Source organism: Triticum urartu, chromosome 3A (assembly GCF_056163025.1).
Source record: "Triticum urartu cultivar PI428250 chromosome 3A, HENAU_Tu73, whole genome shotgun sequence".
Classification (NCBI taxonomy): Eukaryota; Viridiplantae; Streptophyta; class Magnoliopsida; order Poales; family Poaceae; genus Triticum; species Triticum urartu.
In genome coordinates, this window is record NC_141875.1 from 463,051,219 (window position 1) to 463,069,108 (window position 17,890).

Below are 17,890 nucleotides of genomic sequence, written 5' to 3' on the forward strand. Positions count from 1 at the left end.
TCCTGCAGAGACTGGCCAACCGAGGCCAATGTGTCGGCGAGACCCCGCATCTTGTTGAAGTAGTTCGTGATGCTGAGGTCACCAAGCTTGGTCTCACCAAGCTCGGTGCGTATAGAGTGAGCACGCGCCTAAGACTGCGAGGAGAAGCTGGTGTGAAGCGCCGCCCACGCCTCCCGGGATGTAGTAGCGAAGATGACCAGCGACGAGACGCTCGGAGTGAGCGAGGACTGGATGGCAGAGAGAATGGCCTGATCCTGGGCCACCCATGTATGATACGCCGGGTGATGAGTGGGCGGACACGGGATGGATCCGTCAACATAGCCCTCCAGATAGCGACTGCGCAGAAGAGGCAACACCTGGGCACGCCAGGACAGGTAGTTGTCCGGCGTGAGCTTCACCGGCAGCAGATGCGAGAAGTAAAACGGTGACGGTGCCGTGACCTGAGCGGCGTGAGCATGCATCGATGGCGCGTAGGGACCCGTCGACGGGGCTGTCTCGAGATGAGGAGCACCCGCCGAGTAGACGCCAGGAGCACCGAGAACGAGGGCGTCGGCTCCGTAGTTCACCGCGGCCCCGTAGGATGGCTGCAGCGGTGCAGCCACGAACCCGGACGGCGTGGAGTAGGGTTGGTGCGGCGACGGCGCGTAGGGCTGCGGCGGCTGCGCCAGGAAGTGCTGCTGCGATGGCGGCGCGGAGTAGATCGGCGCCGACGGTGGCTGGTGGTGATGCGACGGGAGAGCCGCATAGGGTTGGTGATGATGCGGCGCCACGTAGGACGCCACGGGCCAGGAGGACGGCGGCGGCTGAAGGGAGCCCTGGGCCGCCGGCGGCGCACCATACACGGCAGGAGCGACGCCACCGTGCGTCTGCGCGACGGCGCCGTAGGGCGGCTGCACAGCAACGCCATGAGATGGCGGCGCAGTGAACTCAGCAGAGGAGTCGGGCGATGGATTTGATCTGATTGGGGACTCGGTCGGCGGCAGGGCCCCGTAGGCCGACGCAAGGGGCCGAGAAGCGAGGAACGGTGACATAGGGGCGAGCGCCGGCCCGGCGGCGGTGGCAGCGACGAAGGTCGGCGCACCGGCGACGGCGGCAGCGGAAGCGGAAGACATCGAAACCCTAATCTGATACCATATAAAACACAATATGTCGGGAACTTGCTCGACACCCTAAACAGGGTGTGGCTTTTTCATTATATAGAGGTACCAAGAGGTACAATACAATGTTATAATATTAATACACAGATTATGTATATATACAGTCTAACACGGGATACGTTCGCAGCGTGCTCCTCCAACACGGTTCCATGACACCGACGAAAGGAGCAACGCCAGCCACAAAACACACGCGCCACGCGCCCCGGCTGCGCTACGCGAGCCACCGCTCCGTCCCCGTCGCGTGGCAAACGAGCCAAGAGACGCCGAGTGCACCGCGTCCTCCCACGCACGACGGACGCCTCCCCTCAGGATGCTGCTGCGCCTTCCGTACGCCCGCCCCGCGCCGTCCACAGCACGATGGAGGCTGGAGCGGGCGCGTGCCCGGCCGGCACAGCTGCTCCGCCGAGGGCACGCCGCCGCTTCCTTGGCCGACGGCGCCGGAGCGCCGGTACGTAGTAGTCTCTCGTTCGATTGGAAGCCTTTTGGGTTATCGCACTTCATACTTCTGACTGTTCGAGCCGTGCCCGTTTGTTGTTATTCGTGCCATTGCTGCAGCTCCACTACGACCCGTTGGCCGACCTTCTCGGCCCAGATGTCGGCCCCAGCCCCTCGCAGTACGGTTTCCCCCTTCGCTCGCATTCTCGTCATGTGCCCAATTCTTCTTCATGAGCGTTAGGTGGTCATCGTTGATGTAAGATGGCACAGTTATGAGGGAGATGATGGAAGATGGGTGTTCAGTCTCAGGGAAAGAAGACCAGCATTCCCAAATAGCCACAGACTAGCTTGTAGATCTTTAGGGTTAACTGAACATAACACTTTCAAATCTAAATGCTTGATTCCCCTTAAAACCAAGTGCTTAATTTCTTTGGGATGCCGTGGTACATGTTTTGCAACCAAGAGATGCACAATATTTATCATTTCAAACGATATGCCATCTTGCTAGGCCATTTTGACCTTAGTGTAGGACACTTGGGCATTCCCCGTGGATGCGATCAAAGCCTTTGGGGATTGGAGATTTCATTTTTTGTGAGAGAGATTTTGTTTTTGTGCTGTGGCTACTTGTTGAAAGTAGTATTTTTCGGTTGCAGGAATACTGCCCCGGTTGCAGAGAGGGGGAAGCTGAGGTCCTGGGTTGGTCCAAATGGGCAATACTATCGAGAGCTGCCTTGCCCTAACTGTAGGGGTAGAGGATACACTCCTTGCAAAAAGTGCGGGATAGACAGATCCAGCTTGGATTGCCCTATGTGCAATGGCAAGGTGACCCTTCCCCGACCTCTTGTAAATCATCCTGGAAGTAAATACGTGCACTCTTGAGGAATTTATCAGTATATTTTTGTGCATGCCTAGGGGATTAGGATGTGTATGCAATGTGGTGGAGAATGTGTGATATGGCAAGAATCTATTGATGAACAACCATGGGAGGAAGTTCGATCTAGGTGATGTTTCTTCTGCATCTCTTCCATGTAGTCAACAGTTAGCTGTTTTTTTTGTCACACTGCTTGTCGAAAGATCTCCTGTTGACACGGGGCTGTTTGGTTTCTGCCTGCACTGACCCTGCCAAAGCATTGGCGAAGCCTTCACCTGCCACCAGCTCGTCAATTGTTGGCATAAAAATCAACGTGAAGCTGAACTAGGGGGCTGGGCAGGTTGGGGCTCGCCAAATAATTGGCTTCCATCCAAGCACTTGCCCATGGGAGTTGTCAACGCCAATAAATTGGCTGGGCAAGTTGGGGTACCAATCCAAACGGCCCCCAAATCTCTTGGTTTCATTAAAACATCCGTTACGACTTAAATTGACTATTGCCCATCACCATCATCAATTGTAAGTACAGATACAAAATTCCCATTGTTTTAAAAGAAGTAATGATAGATGATATGACTTCTTTACATAGTGATGAAGAAAGGTATCATTTTGGATTCCTAGCCGTAGAAAATTGTATGTCAAATTCCGGATGCAACATACTTAGGTTGTTGCAAAAGTTGTGAAAAGGTAATGGATCATTAGATTGAGAATGCTGTTCTTTCCCCTCTGCAGTTCACCCTTGAAAGTAAAGGAAGATGATGAGGTCGACAGACTAGAGATAAAGATCGACACCTCAAAAAGACCGAGGCGTACTTATCCATCACCATCCCCAGAAGTTGCCATGAAGATTAGCCGATCTCTAAGAGTAAGTGACGCTTTCTTGCAAGCCGAAAATACATGTTATAGGCTTCTTGATACAGTTAGTGTTAGTGCAGTATATGGTAGTATAATTTTCCTACTAATAAATGTTGTTCATATGCAATTTGTCACGCATATGTGTTAGATCTATCACACTAGATCCCTGCATTCCTAAGAGTTAACTATGAAGCTGTGTATATCTACTTCAGTTTTGAAAACTACCAGCTGCTTTTTTTTAATTGCTATAGATCTATATAGTTGCTTTTGGCTTTTAAAAGCTTAATAATAATTGCAGAGTCTGAATGCTAAAACAGGATTGTTTACTAAGCACATGAAGATTATACACCAAGACGCCAAATTGCATGCTCAAAGAGTTGCTGCGATTAAGGTAATAAGATGTCCTGATAAATGTTGCAATTGTGTCTTTTTTGTAAAGTACAAGCAATTGAGCTGGTGCTATAGTCATCTATTTTCTTCCTCTGCCTTAACTCAAGAGAACAAAAGGTACTGCTGCAGCAAGAAATCAGGCTTCTGAAAAACAAAAGGCATTCTTCAGGGATCCTGAGAATCGGCTCAAGAGAAGCATTGCCATGAAAGGTAACTGGACTTCCTTTCCTTCTACCCACAGAAATAGTTTTGACAGTTTCCTCAGTTTGTGTCCATTTACAAGTTTGGCTGTTTCTGTAGCCAGCTGTCTGTTATCCGCATGTTCTTAGTTAGTACTCCCTCCTATATCCAAAATAAGTGTCGTGGTTTTAGTTCAAATTGAACTAAAAACACGACACCTATTTTGGATCGGAGGGAGTACATTTGTTTATCCTCCTCATTTTGAGTTTAAGTGGCAGTATTGGAATTGGTTGTCGTCTTACTCCATCGCCTTCTTTTCCCTGGATTCACCAAAAGTGGAACCCGCTATTAACTTGAACAACATTTGCCACCTTATGCTCCACAGGAGTGAAATTTTACTGCAGTAAATGCGGGCAAGAAGGACACCGAAGCTTCTATTGCCCAACAGTGAGGGAAATTTCAGCCAGAGTGCAATTCAGATGCCGGTTATGTGGGGAAAAGGGGCATAATAGCCGAACGTGTGGAAACCCAAAGTCAGAGAATGAACATCAGCGGCAACCTCGGCATTGTAGCCTATGCGGTGAAAAGGGTCACAACCGAAGAAACTGCCCTGGGTCTCCAGAGGCGGAGGTTGGCGCTTCTGGCCATATTACTAAGAAAGTTAACCGTCATAATTCAGGTGTTTATTCATGTAGCTTCTGCAAAGAAAGGGGGCATAATAGACGGACATGTCCGAAGAGAAATGCTAGCTTAGGATAATGAAAAATATATATCAAGCTGCATTTCGATCATATGGAACATCTGCTGAGTATCACTGCTTAACAGGTCCAGTGAATGCAGTTACCTAAAGCTATTTTTTGTGTGCCTCCAACTCGATAAGAGCAAAGAATTAATCACATGCCCGGTGCATGGTCTACCTATATATACAAACTAAAAGTTAAGCAACGGAAAGGGAGATTGTAATTTGAAAAATAGACTTTAACTTCAGATGTTATTCTGTGTTTGAGGCATTAGTTAGCCATCATTTTTCTGTCATGCTTGCAAGACCATTCCAAGTCGTCCTCTCACTGTTGTCGCTATGGGGAATATTCTCTTGAAATTCAGTTCTATCACTGAAACTTCCAGGAGGTGATAACACGCACAACATGTCTGGAAAACCTCAGTGAATAAATTTCTGATATTCATTAGCTTCTGGCTCAGAAACTGGCTCTCTAATATCCCCTCTTGTTTTGCTGGTGGCATCTGAGTTCTCATGAACTAATTGCCTGAATATTGATGACTTGAATAGCAGATTAAGGTCCTGTTTGGAATCTCTCCACTCCGCGGAGCTGGGTTTTAGCCACTCTGTGAAAATAAGTTGTAGCCTGGTCCGCTCCGGGAGCGGAGCCAAACAGGCTCTTAGTGAAGTAGATGATGCTCTTGTCGTTGCAAATTTGGTGAGATGGTGGCCTCTTCGGTTGTGTTGTGTTACACGACACTTATTTTAGAATGGAGGGAGTAGGATAAAAGGGCTATTTTGAGAGAATATGTGTGCTTATCCTGGGAAAGTTTTGGTGGGAGATGCATCGTAAGAGTTTCATTTTTTTTTTGAACCGGGTTTTACCCCTTTCCATTGCAAAGAACGGAAATACAACCAATTCAAGCGAGAAGGACAGGAGAAGGGAAAGAGGTATAGCAAGTTCTAGCACTACCAGGAAACCCACCATACTCGCTCACCGTCGAAACGAGTATCATGGGGCGAAAACCTGGATAGCACGACATTACATCTACATTCTCAAAAGATCAGATCAAGTATCAAAACACAGTCACATTCCAAGTAGACGAAAAACAATCTTCTTTTTTTGAAACACAAATGTATTCCATTACCCAGGCAAGCTGGACTCGCCAGCGACAAGTTTTTTTACATGGCTCGGAAACGGATCAAGCCAAATCTGATAGTTCTTCCGCTCCATACATACACCATGAGCAGCTAAACAGTGTGTAGAAATATTACATGCCCGTGAGCAGGTTTCTACTTTACAAGATTGAAAAGCTGATTGCAACACTGCTCTTATCTCTTTAAACAGCACGCCTAGGCTTGAGTAGTCGTACAGGTCGCTTGTGATTGCCTGCTTTAGAGCAACTGCATCCGTCTCTAAGATGACTTTTTGGCACCCCATTCTTGACGCTTCATTCACAGCATAGAGCATGGCCAGAGCTTCAGCTTGTAGTGGTTCGGCAACATTTTCCAAACTCCCTGCTCCTGACTCTAGTGCAATTCCATGATTATTTTTTATGGTAAAACCCCACCCTCCTGATTTAGTTGATAGCCTAAAGGCTCCATCAGTATTAATTTTAAGGAAATCATCAGGCGGAGGACACCAAACCTGGTTTACAGCCTGCACATTTTGCTCCTGTCGCTTGATGTATTTTTTGTATTCCAACAAGTGCAGCTGAACTGAATATATAATTTCCTCTTCAGTCCTAATCCTTTCTCCTTGATTAGCTCTGTTTCTTTCAGACCACCATAACCACAAAAGGATGCATACTTTCAGACATTTTTCCTCTTCCATGTGCAAGATATCCTCCACCATCGAGATGGCATTTGGGCAATTGAGAAGTTGCATATGACTTTCTTCCAACAATGTAGTTCTCCAAACGGCCTTGACAAATTTGCACTTTAGGAAACAATGACCTCCATCTTCATCCATTCGATGGCATACTGGACATCTTGTATCCACTTCCATTCCTCTATTCTGTAGTTTCATTCTTAGAGGTAAGCTATAATGGGACAGTCGCCATAGGAAGTGCAGGATCTTGTTGGGCAAGGGAAACGTCCACAGTTTCTTCCAAAATGTTATCCTATGCTGATCATTCTTACTTGATGACGAAGCTCCACCATGTGCAGAGTTCTTGGCTTGGTTTTCCAACACTACTTGATATGCAGATTTTACTAAAAATATACCCTTTTTGTCAAAATGCCAGGCAGGAGTGTCCTTAGCACCCTCTCGGATCGGAATTTGGACAATTACCTCTACATCTTCTTTGTTGAAAGTTTGATCAATCAGTTGTAAATCCCATGTGCCAGAGGTAGGGTCAATCAAATCTGAAACCTTTGTGATAACATGGCTGCCTTGCTGAGATGTTACTCTCCTAGAAACACCCCTTGGTAGCCAAGGATCTGCCCATATATTGATATTGCGTCCATCTCCTACTCTCCATATGATTCCACTTTGCAACACCTGCACTCCTTTCAAAATGCTTCTCCAACTATATGAAATTCCATCTCTTGGCCTCGCTTGTAACAGATTCTAATTTGGATAGTATTTAGCAGCCATCACTTGAGCGCATAGGGAAGATGGGTTTTGTAGCATTCTCCAAGCCTGCCTTGCCAACATAGCTAAGTTGAAAGAATATAGGTCTCTAAATCCCAGCCCTCCATCCTTTTTGGGTTTTGTGAGCTTGTCCCATCCAACCCAGTGGATTTTATTTTCTTTATCCAATTGACTCCACCAAAACCTCGCAATCATTGAGCTGACATCTTCACACAGAGATTTGGTGAGGTCAAAACATGCCATCGCATAAACAGGGATTGCTTGCGCTACAGCTTTGATGAGGACTTCCTTACCGGCCTTTGAGAGCAATTTTTCTTTCCCACCTTGTAACCTTTTCCATACTTTTTCCTTGATATATTCAAAAGCTTTGGTTTTTGATCTACCAATATAGCATGGTAAACCCAAATATATTCCGGAGAAGCCTTCTATAGCAATATTTAGCTGATTCATGAGCTCCTCTTTGTCCTCCAGCTTTGTATTCTTGCTGAACAAGATGGCTGACTTTTCCTTATTTATAGCCTGGCCCGAGCAAGCTTCATAGGAGTTCAGAATTTGATTAAGCTCGCGACTGCTGTCGGCATTTACTTCTAGGAGAAGAAGTGAATCATCTGCAAAAAGAAGATGACTTATGCTTGGGGCTGTATTACATAATTTGATTCCTTTCAACCTCCCATTCATCTCAGCATTTTGTAACATGGCCGAGAAGCCCTCAGCGCATAAAAGAAAGAGATATGGAGAGAGAGGGTCACCTTGACGAAGCCCCCTCTCAGGAATAATTATCTCTGTGACGTCCCCATTAACTTTGATTTGGTATTTCACCGTTGTCACACAATTCATCACGAGCTGCACCCAACTTCTATTGAAACCGAGTTTCAACATGATTCCTTGCAAGAACTTCCATTCAACTCGATCATAAGCCTTGCCCATGTCAAGTTTGATAGCAGCATAACTTACTCTTCCACCCCTCTTCCTTTGCAAAAAGTGAGTCATTTCATATGCTAAAAGAATATTGTCAGATATCATGCGTCCGGGCACAAATGCGCTTTGATTGGGGGAAATTATTTCAGGTAAAATGTTTTTTAATCTTCTGGTGATTACCTTTGATATTAGTTAGTAGACCACATTGCAGAGGCTGATGGGTCGCAAATCCTTCAATCTCTCTGGTCTAGTTGTTTTTGGAATCAGAACTATCATGGTGTTGTTCCACTCTTCAGGCATCTCACCACCTCTCAACACTTTGAGCACCTCCGTGGTTACTTGTTCTCCTACAGTGCTCCAGAATCTCTTAAAAAGATTGCAGGCATGCCATCAGGTCCGGCAGCCTTTAGATCACCAATATTATTCAAGGCAGCTTTCACTTCTTCTTCAGTATATTCTGCACAAAGGAGCTCGTTCATTTGGTCAGTTACTCTAGGTTGAACTAATTGCAGAATTATATCATTGTCCTGCCCTGCCGTCGAAGTAAACAAACTAAAGAAATAATTTGAAATATATTCCTTTAGTTGTTCTGCCTTCTCTACCCAGGACCCATCTTCTTTCCTCAGCTTCTGAATGGTGTTACGCTTTTTCCTCTCCGAAGCATAGGCATGGAAAAAAGCTTTTATCTCCAAATTGCAGCCATTTGACATGGGCTCTTTGCCTCCAAAAAAGGTTGTGTTGCTTCTCTAGTCGATCCAATTTCTCCTTTATAACATGCTCTCGTTTGACCTTGTCTTGACTTATTTCACTTCTTCTTACAATTTCCAAATCATCTTTTAACTTCTTTATTCTCTTTTGAAGGTCTCCTAGTACGTTACAATCCCAAGCTTTTAAGTCCATGGCTACAGTTTTGATGCCTTGAGACACATTACCACCACTTCTGATATTTGAAACATTCCAGGCATTTGTGACTATATCTTCACATTCTTCTTCATCCAACCATTTAGCCTCGAATCTGAATGTGTTTCCTTTTCCAATCCTTTTGTATTGTGTCCTAGTTCCATCAATTGAAACAGTGATCGGCCTGTGGTCCGAGTGCCTCGGGTCGCCATTTATCACCCGATAAGATGGGAAGCGTACACACCACTCTCTGGATCCAGTAGCCCGATCCAATCTTTCCTTGACATAAAGTTTAGCATCATGGCTATTATTTCTCCATGTATACTTGTCACCAAAATAGCCGAGGTCATGTAGTCCACATTCTGCAAGTGCCATTCTGAAACTTTCCATTGATCTTTGGCTACGGGGTGTACCTCCTTTTTTCTCATGGCCATACAACACTTCATTAAAATCTCCGGCACACAGCCATGGAAGATTGAGTTGTTGGTTTAGAATCCTTAGTAATTTCCAAGTCTTATCCTTTTTATCTGAGGAAGGTTCACCATATATGCCCGTAAACCGCCATTTGTACCCATCTTGCTCAACAATCTTCATATCTATGTGATATCTTGAGTAGTTGTGGAGTTCTGCGTTGACATGCTTTTTCCACATGAGGGCAAGACCCCCACTTTTACCTTTGCAATCCTTCACTATCATTTTTGACATTCCCAATAAATGTTGGAGCCACTGCATCCTTCTTTTGTCCATCTTTGTCTCGGACAAGAAAAGGATATCGGGGTCTTCCTGCTTCTGGAGATCCAGAAGCCCTCCGACTGTCGGGACGTTCCCCAGTCCCCGGCAGTTCCATACCGTTATTCTCATTTCGACTCGCCGGGATGTCCCTGCAGCCCAGCGCTTCCAAATTCTAATATTTGTTTTTCTGCAGATTGTTTTGCTCTAGCTTGTCCCTCCTCTTCTCCGTCAATCTCCATTCTTGCCTTCTTCGAAAATTCCCCCTCATCATCAAACTCCATGTATTCAGCAAACCTTTTCTTGGGTCCCAAAACAAGGGGTACACTCTGTTGCTTCCCTTTTGGTTTATTCACCCTTCTGAAAGTAGTTTGTTTCCCCTTTGTTTCAGATTTTTGAACCAACCTCTCTTCTCTTTCTTCAATCTCGACCTTTTTGCCTTTTCCATCATGAGTCCTTTCACTACCGCCATGTTGACATGGTTGGGTTGCTGTTTCATTAGTCACTTCAGACCCCGCTCCTGCTTTATGTTCCCTTTCTGAAAAAGGTTCAGATTTCCTCTCCTCCTCCTCCTCCTCAAACACTAGCTTCTTGCCCCTTGTAGGTTCTGTTTGGTCACCTAGTGCGATTTTGAGCGGGCTGGTAACATCTCCTTCTCCTCCATTAATTTTTTTGTGACCTTCTGTGTTAGGCAGATTTTTGCGCCATGATGGAGCGTCGCTACCTTTACTACCAGCACTATTGCTTCTCCAGAATCCACTACGGTCACTAGAGCTTTTGCTTCTCCCATCTTCACTAGAGGCGCCCTTATATATTGCAGCACGCATCCATGCCCCAAATTGTCTTTCTTCTCCTTCCACACCCTTTGTGGGGCAGGCTTTCTCACTATGACCAATAATTCCACAGTTGTAACAAAAGTCAGGGAGATGCTCGTACTTAAAAGTGATAATTTTTGTCGTCTCCTTCTTATTCTTCTCTGCATCATTCTCTTCCTCTTCCATCTCCCTTTCTTGCTCATGTTCTTCCTCTCCATTAATGATTAGTGTGAAGACTCTCATCAACGGAATTGTGATATCTATGAGTACTTTGATCCTCATATGCTCCCCCATAGCTGAATCATTTTCATCAAGGTCCACATCCAGTACCTTTCCAACCTGTTCTTCGATTAACTCCCCTGTTTCTCTACTCATAACCCCTAGAGGAACATCATATGCTCTAACCCAGATCGGAATCTTCTTAAACTGATACTCGTCAATTGTCTTGCTTGGTGCAAAATCTTCCAGAACCAGCAGCTCCTTATTAAAACTCCAAGGTCCATTGTTCAAAGCCTTTCCTTTCCCTGCTTCATCATGGAATGAAAATAAAAACCGATTTCTTCCTAATTCTTTGCAGTCCACTCCCGTGAAGGGACACCAGACTTCCCTTAGAGTGCTACATGTTCAGCTCTTGCAGGTCTATCAGACAGTAGCTTTCCTACTGCTTTTAGCTTCCCTGCAATGGATGAACAACTAAACTGATTGCTGATTCTTATACCTTTCTTTTCCGCCTCCGAAAGCTTCAGATTCCTGAGCTTCCCCTCTACTGCATCAACTTCCCTTGCCTTGTCTCCTCCCATCTCTATGTTGCGCTGGATCAAAACAGTGGAAGAAATCCCCGCCTCTGCACGCCCCCCGCCTCACCGCCACCTAAAGGCCAATACGCCTAGGGATTTTGGGTGTATAAGGATCGCGCACCCCAGCAAGCGCGAGAGGCTGATAGGTGGAGGGGTGAGTCAATGGTGGATTTGGGCTAAGATTTGCGGAAACTAAGCAAGACAAGAGATTTTTGGTTCAGTTTCTACGCACTAACGGAGTTCTTGACCAAGAGATTTCACAAGGAGGGCGGACCAAATGTAGATCCGTTCTCTCTCCTTGGACTGGAATTGCAAGCTCTACTGGATTGATTTGAGATTGGGGACACACACGCGAAATCAGGGAGGAATTCCGGATTCGCGAACTCTACGCTTACTGTTCACCAGAAGCTACTAGAGCCGTCACGCGAGGGACGGAAAACGGGGGTGGCGCGATTAAAACAATCTTCTTCGGGGGGAAGCAGTATCGAAATCGCGCGCCCGTCATCTCCTCGTCCAAGGCATCTTCAGAGAACATCAAGCACCTTGGATTGGTTGCTTGGCAGCACCACACATCTTCATCAGCTGCATTGTGCCAGTCCTGATCATCTCAGCTCCAGTGCGAAGCTTCTTGGCGTCCTCTCCTTGTTGTAGCCCTGTCCAGTAAAGTAGAAAAGAGCATAGAGAAAACACAATCTCAAAAGGAGTCTTGATTTGTTTCTTTTCAAAAGTAGCTCGATTGCGTGCCAGCCAAATGGCCCAACATACAACCGCTAAGCCCACTGTATAAAACTTTTGCTTCCCAGGAAGGAATTCGTAGCACCACACAAAGTATTGCCAGTAGTTCGACGGACATCTATCAGTGCCAAGAACTACTCCAATAGATCGCTAGACAATTCTGGCCACAGGACAAGTAAAGAACAGGTGTTGCACCGTTTCCACCTGTTTGCAAAAAGAGCAACATGGATTCCCTGTCCATTTCCTTTTGCTCATCACTTGCCTAGTAAGGACTGCGTCTTGCGACATCTGCCAAAGAAAGATTTTAATTTTAAGAGGGATCTTGGCTTTCCAAATCCATCTATAATGACACCCACTTAGAGGTTTCTCCAACATCTTATACACTGACTTAGTGGTGAACTTGCCATTCTGGTTGAGTCCCCAAAAGATACGATCACTCCTCTCATCAAGGGGAATTCTATTAACTACAGCACGCATATCTTCCCACTGTTTGGACAACTCAGGGGTAAGCCTACGTCTGAACATAGAGGCGTCATCAAGTCTATCTCTTTTTTCTAGGGTACTCATTGGGTAATTGCAGATCTCAAACAAGTGCGGATATTGATCCTGAAATGGGATCAGCCCATTTATTGGATCTTTCCACAGTCTAATCAAGTTCCCAGCACCAGTTTCAATCTTTCTGCCCATCATATATATGTTTTTAATCTTGAGCAAGGCTTTCCAACAGGGCGAGTCGGAGAATTTGGGAGAAACTTCAGCAACATAGGTGTTGCGAAGATACCTGGCCTGGACTATATCCTGCCATAGCCCGTTCTATGTCTGTAACTTCCACCACCATTTAACCATGAGACTAATATTTTGCTTTCTAAGATCTTTTATACCTAACCCCCCTTTGTCTTTGGATCTACATATCTTGCTCCACTTAACAAGATAGTATCTCCTGTTTTGTTGCAACCTTGCCAAAAGAACTTGCGTCTGTGTTTATCTAGCCTCTCAATGAAAGTTTTATTCATGAGCCACATAGACATGTGGTAGAGAGAGATCTGTGTGACGACAGAATCAAGCAGAGTGTGCCTCCCCCCATTGAGGCAGCATTGCCGATCCAGGCCTCGAACCTCTTTAGGTATTTACCAACAATAAACTCCCTATCAGAAGTTTTAAGATTAGCATAGCTCACAGGCATCCCCAGGTATTTGAGTGGGAAGCTGCCAACCTCACAATTAAAGATTTCTGCATATTTATTCACCACACTTTCATCTCCACCCACAGTGAGAATCTCACTTTTCTGAAAGTTAACTTTCAGGCCAGACATCATTTCAAACATATATAGCAGCAACTTCAGGTTGACAGCCTTATCAACATCATCTTCAATACAAATGATTGTATCATCCGTATATTGCAGGACCGCCACCCCATCAGGAATAAGGTCGGCAACTAAGACCACAATAAGTTTGTTTTTTTGGGCATGTTTGATCATTTTAGTGAGGCATTCAACTGCTAGATTGAACAGGAAAGGAGAGTGTGGGTCCCCCTGCCTTACCCCTTTTTTGCTTTGAAAATACGGCCCAACACTACCATTAAGCTTGATGCTAACTGTCCCATTATGCAGTATCTGTTCAATCCATCCGCACCAAGTATTATCAAAGCCCCGCATCTTGTGGCATTCTAGGAGAAAGTCCCAATTCACCTTATCATAGGCTTTTTCAAAGTCCAACTTAAGGACAATTCCCACTTTCTTCTTAACATAAGTGTAGTTAAGAATTTCATGGAGGGACAGGACACCGTCCATGATATTTCTCCCTTTTACAAAGGCGTTCTGAGTAGGGCTAATGAGTTTGTTTGCATATATAGCAACTCTTCGGTCAAGGACTTTGGTGATCAACTTATATGGGCATCTCAACAAGCAAATAGGCCTGTATTGCTGGATTTTCTCGGCTCCAGAAACTTTAGGGAGCAAAGTAATAACTCCATAATTAAGTCTCTGAGCATCCAGTGTCCCTTGGTGGAAGGCTTTAAAAAGGGCCATAATGTCATCTTTAACTATATCCCAGCACACCTGATAGAACTCAGCAGGGATATTATCGGGTCCAGGGGCTCTATTAGGGGCCATATCAAATAGAGCCTCTTTGACCTCCTGTTCTGTAAATTCTCGACAAAGATCCTTATTATCTTTTTCGTCTAATTTCTCCTCAGGCGACCAAGTTCCCGGATCAAGATGAATCTGGTTACCAGGGGCTGGTCCGAACAGTTCTTTGTAAAACTCAGTCCCATTTTAAGTGATTGGATTGTATTTTTACGTTTCCGCCCATTAGCAATCTTGTGATAATAGTCAGTATTCAAGTCTCCTTTGAGCAGCCAGCGCTCATGAGACTGTTGAAGCCAAAATATTTCCTCATTTACCAGGAGCTCATAGAGCTCAGCGTTGATATCCATTTTTCTACTATATAAGTCAGGAGGCAACATATCTTCTTCTTCCAGTTCCTCAAGCATAGCTAGTTCCATACGTAAGTCCTCTTTCCTTTTCTTATCGTGACCATACTTATCCGAACCCCAACCTTTAAAATATGTTTTGAATCTTTTCAGCTTGATATTCAGGACATCAATTGGATCTGATGAAGCAACATTCCTAGCCCATATTCTCATCACAGTGGGCAGGAACTTGTCATCATTGATCCAGGACAGATTGAAACGAAATTCACGGGGTTTCGGGGCTTTGCGTCCCTCTTCCCCGGAGGACAACAGAAGTGGGTTATGATCAGAAATCTCCCGAACTAATTTCCTCACACAGACCAGTGGGAAGATATCTTCCCAGCATCCAGACATAAGGATTCGGTCTAGTTTTTCTAGTGTGGGATGAGTCTGGTTGTTGGTCCAAGTATATTTTCCCCCACTGATATGAATTTCCCTAAGAGCTAGTGTATTGATAATGGAGTTAAACAGGTCAGTGGCTTTGCTGTTCACCATCTTCTTATTATTCTCTCCCGAATGTCTCGGGATATTAAAGTCTCCCCTCACTATGTAGGGCATGGTCATGCCACTACAAAAGGATGCTAGCTCAACCAGGAATTCATTTTTGAACTCATCATGTGCCGATCCATAAACTACCAGCAAACCCCACTATATTTTTTTTCTTTTTGTCATACAACACTAGTTGCAACACATATTTGCCCTTAGCACAGGATACTATATCAAAAGTATCTCTCCTCGCACCACATAAAATGCCCCCAGATTTGCCCATAGAAGGCACCCAATTCCACTGGAATATGTCAAAGGGGTCAATTCTTCTCAAGCACTTAGGTGTGAACTCTTTCTTTATAGTTTCTTGCAGACCCAGGAAGTCAAGGGAATGGTCACTAATCATGTCTGAGAGGCAGGTGGCCATCCCTTTCTTACCCACCCCTCGACAGTTCCAAATGAGCCCTCTCATTTGGAACGTTTTTTGTGGAATTTGGCCCGAGTAACCATACCAGGAGACGGGGCAGGGTTACATAACAAATCTTTCTCAGCATTATTTCTTTTCTGACTCCTAGTCACAGACCTAGGAATTTTGACATTACATTTACTATGTTTTTTCTTCTTAGGTTTAACAGAAGAAACACGCTCATAAATATGTTCTTCCTGGTCTAACCATTCTAAATTCACAGGGGTTTCCCTGCCCAAACCATCTGTCACAATCAAGTTATCCTGCTCTTTTTCAGTATTATTATCTTCTTTTTTATCTTCTAATTCTTTTCGGGCGCATTCAAGCTCTCTAATAATGTCAACAACAACGAAATCATCATTGGGTATTTCTACCCCTATCTTATTAGCTTTGCTAATCAACTCATTATCAGAAAGCACATCAAAAGAATTTTTGAAAGCAGGAGTATTATTACCTTCCAGATTTTTCTTACTAGCCATTTTCTTGGTCTTGTCCTCCACCTTGTCCTGCATTCCAGAGATGTTACGCTTGCTGAATCTCAGTGGGGCTTCAGGTGCTAGCGGAGGAGTGAGAATGATCTCTTCAATGCTTCCAGAGGATGGGAGTTGTACCACATAGCTGCATGAAGTCTTTAGCCCAGGGTCCACCTCACCAGTTACCTCCACAATCTGAGAAGGGTTAGAAGCAGTCTGACAGGGTGAAGCAAATTTATTGTGTATGGCTTTTTTCACCTGAATATCTTGAGTAGCATTCTCCATGGCAACAGGATTCCTGGGGACAATCCAGTTAGAAGAATCTACGCCACCTTCCTTCATTTTCTCCTCAATTTCTCTCTGGAAAGTTTCAATAAGCAGAGAATTATCCCCATCACTTTTAGTAGAAGGAGATCCCTCTTTATCATCGTATAGCAGGCGACAGGCCTTGCCACCACGATAGGAACCCCCAATATTGCCACGTCCAACAGACTCAGGCTGCGGCATCCCCTTCTCTTGTTCAGTACGTTTCCTCTTAGGAGTTTGATCTGGCTTGGTCCTTTCGTCAGGAATAGGATCAACAGTTTCTGCATCCACAAGATTTTTGACCAAAACCTCCTCAACCTCATAGGTAAACCTGTAGAAGCGTCCTACACGCACCCCTTCAGCAGTGGCAGGAAGTTGAGCTATCGATCTACAACCGATTTTAGCTCTGACAGAAGAGGGACGATTTATAGTTAACATATCAACTTCCAGGGTAATCCCAACTAGCCCTCCCACATAAGCTACAATTTTATCGCATCTCTTGTTGGGTGGAATTTTTCCAATCTTAACCCAGGCAATCTCTAACAGTCCCTCAAAATCAATATCCTCAGACCAAGGAGAAAACTTGACACTAACCCCACACTTTTTCAACTTAATATTTTCAACAAAAAGAGCTCTGTCAACCTCTGTAGGGTTCGGCATCCTCATGAAAAACTTTTGTGGAGCAAAGAATCTAGCAGAGCAACGCCATCCCTGACCAACATAAACACTCAACTCGTGCTCAATATCTTTGGTCTGAGCAGAGCCATCAGTAATGGTGACAACAATATTGAAAATATTTTCCCTACTCTGCCTATCCACGCTGTAATCAGGAATGTAAAAGAAACCCTGACCCTTAGTTTGAAAGGCACACATCACATGTGTGTGATCCCAAGGGAAGAACTCATTGCAGACAAAAGACAGGTGACCTTTCTTCTTACATCTCTTACGGAAAGCCTGAGGACATCTAACAGTGAAATGCCCAGATAGATGGCAGATCTGACAAGCATCACAAGGGGGAGCGACAGTACCAGAGGAGGAGTACTCACGGTTAGCAGCAGCGGTGTTGTTCTTGTCGAAGGCGCAGTGAGCCTTGTCGCTTCTGGTGTCACCACCACGCATCTCTTGACGGTAGGAAGGAGGTGCCCGCTGCCCCTCGGTCGCCGCCGGCTCCTGAGAGTCCTGCAGGTCACCGCCATCCCAATCCCATCGGGACTGCCGGGTTCGGTTTGCCTGCAGGCCGCCGGCCACCTCTTCCCACTTGTCGTTGGTGGTGGAGGAGCTCCCCATCTCCGTCTTGCGCTTCCAGACGTGGGAGTCGAAGCCACGGCCGCGGCCACGATCGAAACGCCCAGCGCCGCGCCCCTGGCGGCCCGCACCAAATCCACCCCCTCTCATCTCAACAGGCGGCTTCTCTTTGGATCAAGCAGCAGGATTCACGAAAGATCTAACAGGTGGCTTCTCTTTGGATCTAGCAAGGGGATTTGTGGGGGATTGAGAGGCAACTATGTTGGAAATATGCCCTAGAGGCAATAATAAAAGTATTATTATTATATTTCTTTGTTCATGATAATTGTCTTTATTCATGCTATAACTGTAT

The 17,890-nt window shown here is 45.3% G+C and overlaps 2 protein-coding genes and 1 pseudogene across 3 annotated transcripts; 1 reads left to right on the forward strand and 2 right to left on the reverse strand.

Annotated features, from left to right (window-relative positions):
• The first annotated feature begins 1,275 nt into the window (after positions 1-1,275).
• Positions 1,276-4,676, forward strand: LOC125544386 (uncharacterized). Of its 2 annotated transcripts, XM_048708052.2 has the most exons (8): positions 1,338-1,605; positions 1,713-1,771; positions 2,246-2,414; positions 2,505-2,593; positions 3,193-3,325; positions 3,614-3,706; positions 3,813-3,915; positions 4,271-4,676. In XM_048708052.2, the coding sequence occupies exons 1-8, from the start codon at positions 1,468-1,470 to the stop codon at positions 4,642-4,644; spliced, it is 1,158 nt and encodes a 385-aa protein (XP_048564009.1). In that variant the 5' UTR covers positions 1,338-1,467; the 3' UTR covers positions 4,645-4,676. The 2 variants fall into 2 exon arrangements, with proteins under 2 accessions (XP_048564008.1, XP_048564009.1); XM_048708051.2 differs by lacking the exon at positions 1,713-1,771 and having other exon boundaries at positions 1,276-1,605.
• Positions 4,677-8,464: 3,788 nt separating this feature from the next.
• LOC147980085 (uncharacterized) lies at positions 8,465-9,878 on the reverse strand (annotated as a pseudogene).
• A 2,014-nt stretch (positions 9,879-11,892) lies between these two features.
• Positions 11,893-16,731, reverse strand: LOC147980086 (uncharacterized). The gene is made up of 3 exons (XM_087516826.1): positions 16,246-16,731; positions 15,969-16,182; positions 11,893-12,011 (listed from the first exon to the last, which is right to left on the reverse strand). The coding sequence occupies exons 1-3, from the start codon at positions 16,729-16,731 to the stop codon at positions 11,893-11,895; spliced, it is 819 nt and encodes a 272-aa protein (XP_087372952.1).
• Between the last annotated feature and the right edge of the window lie 1,159 nt (positions 16,732-17,890).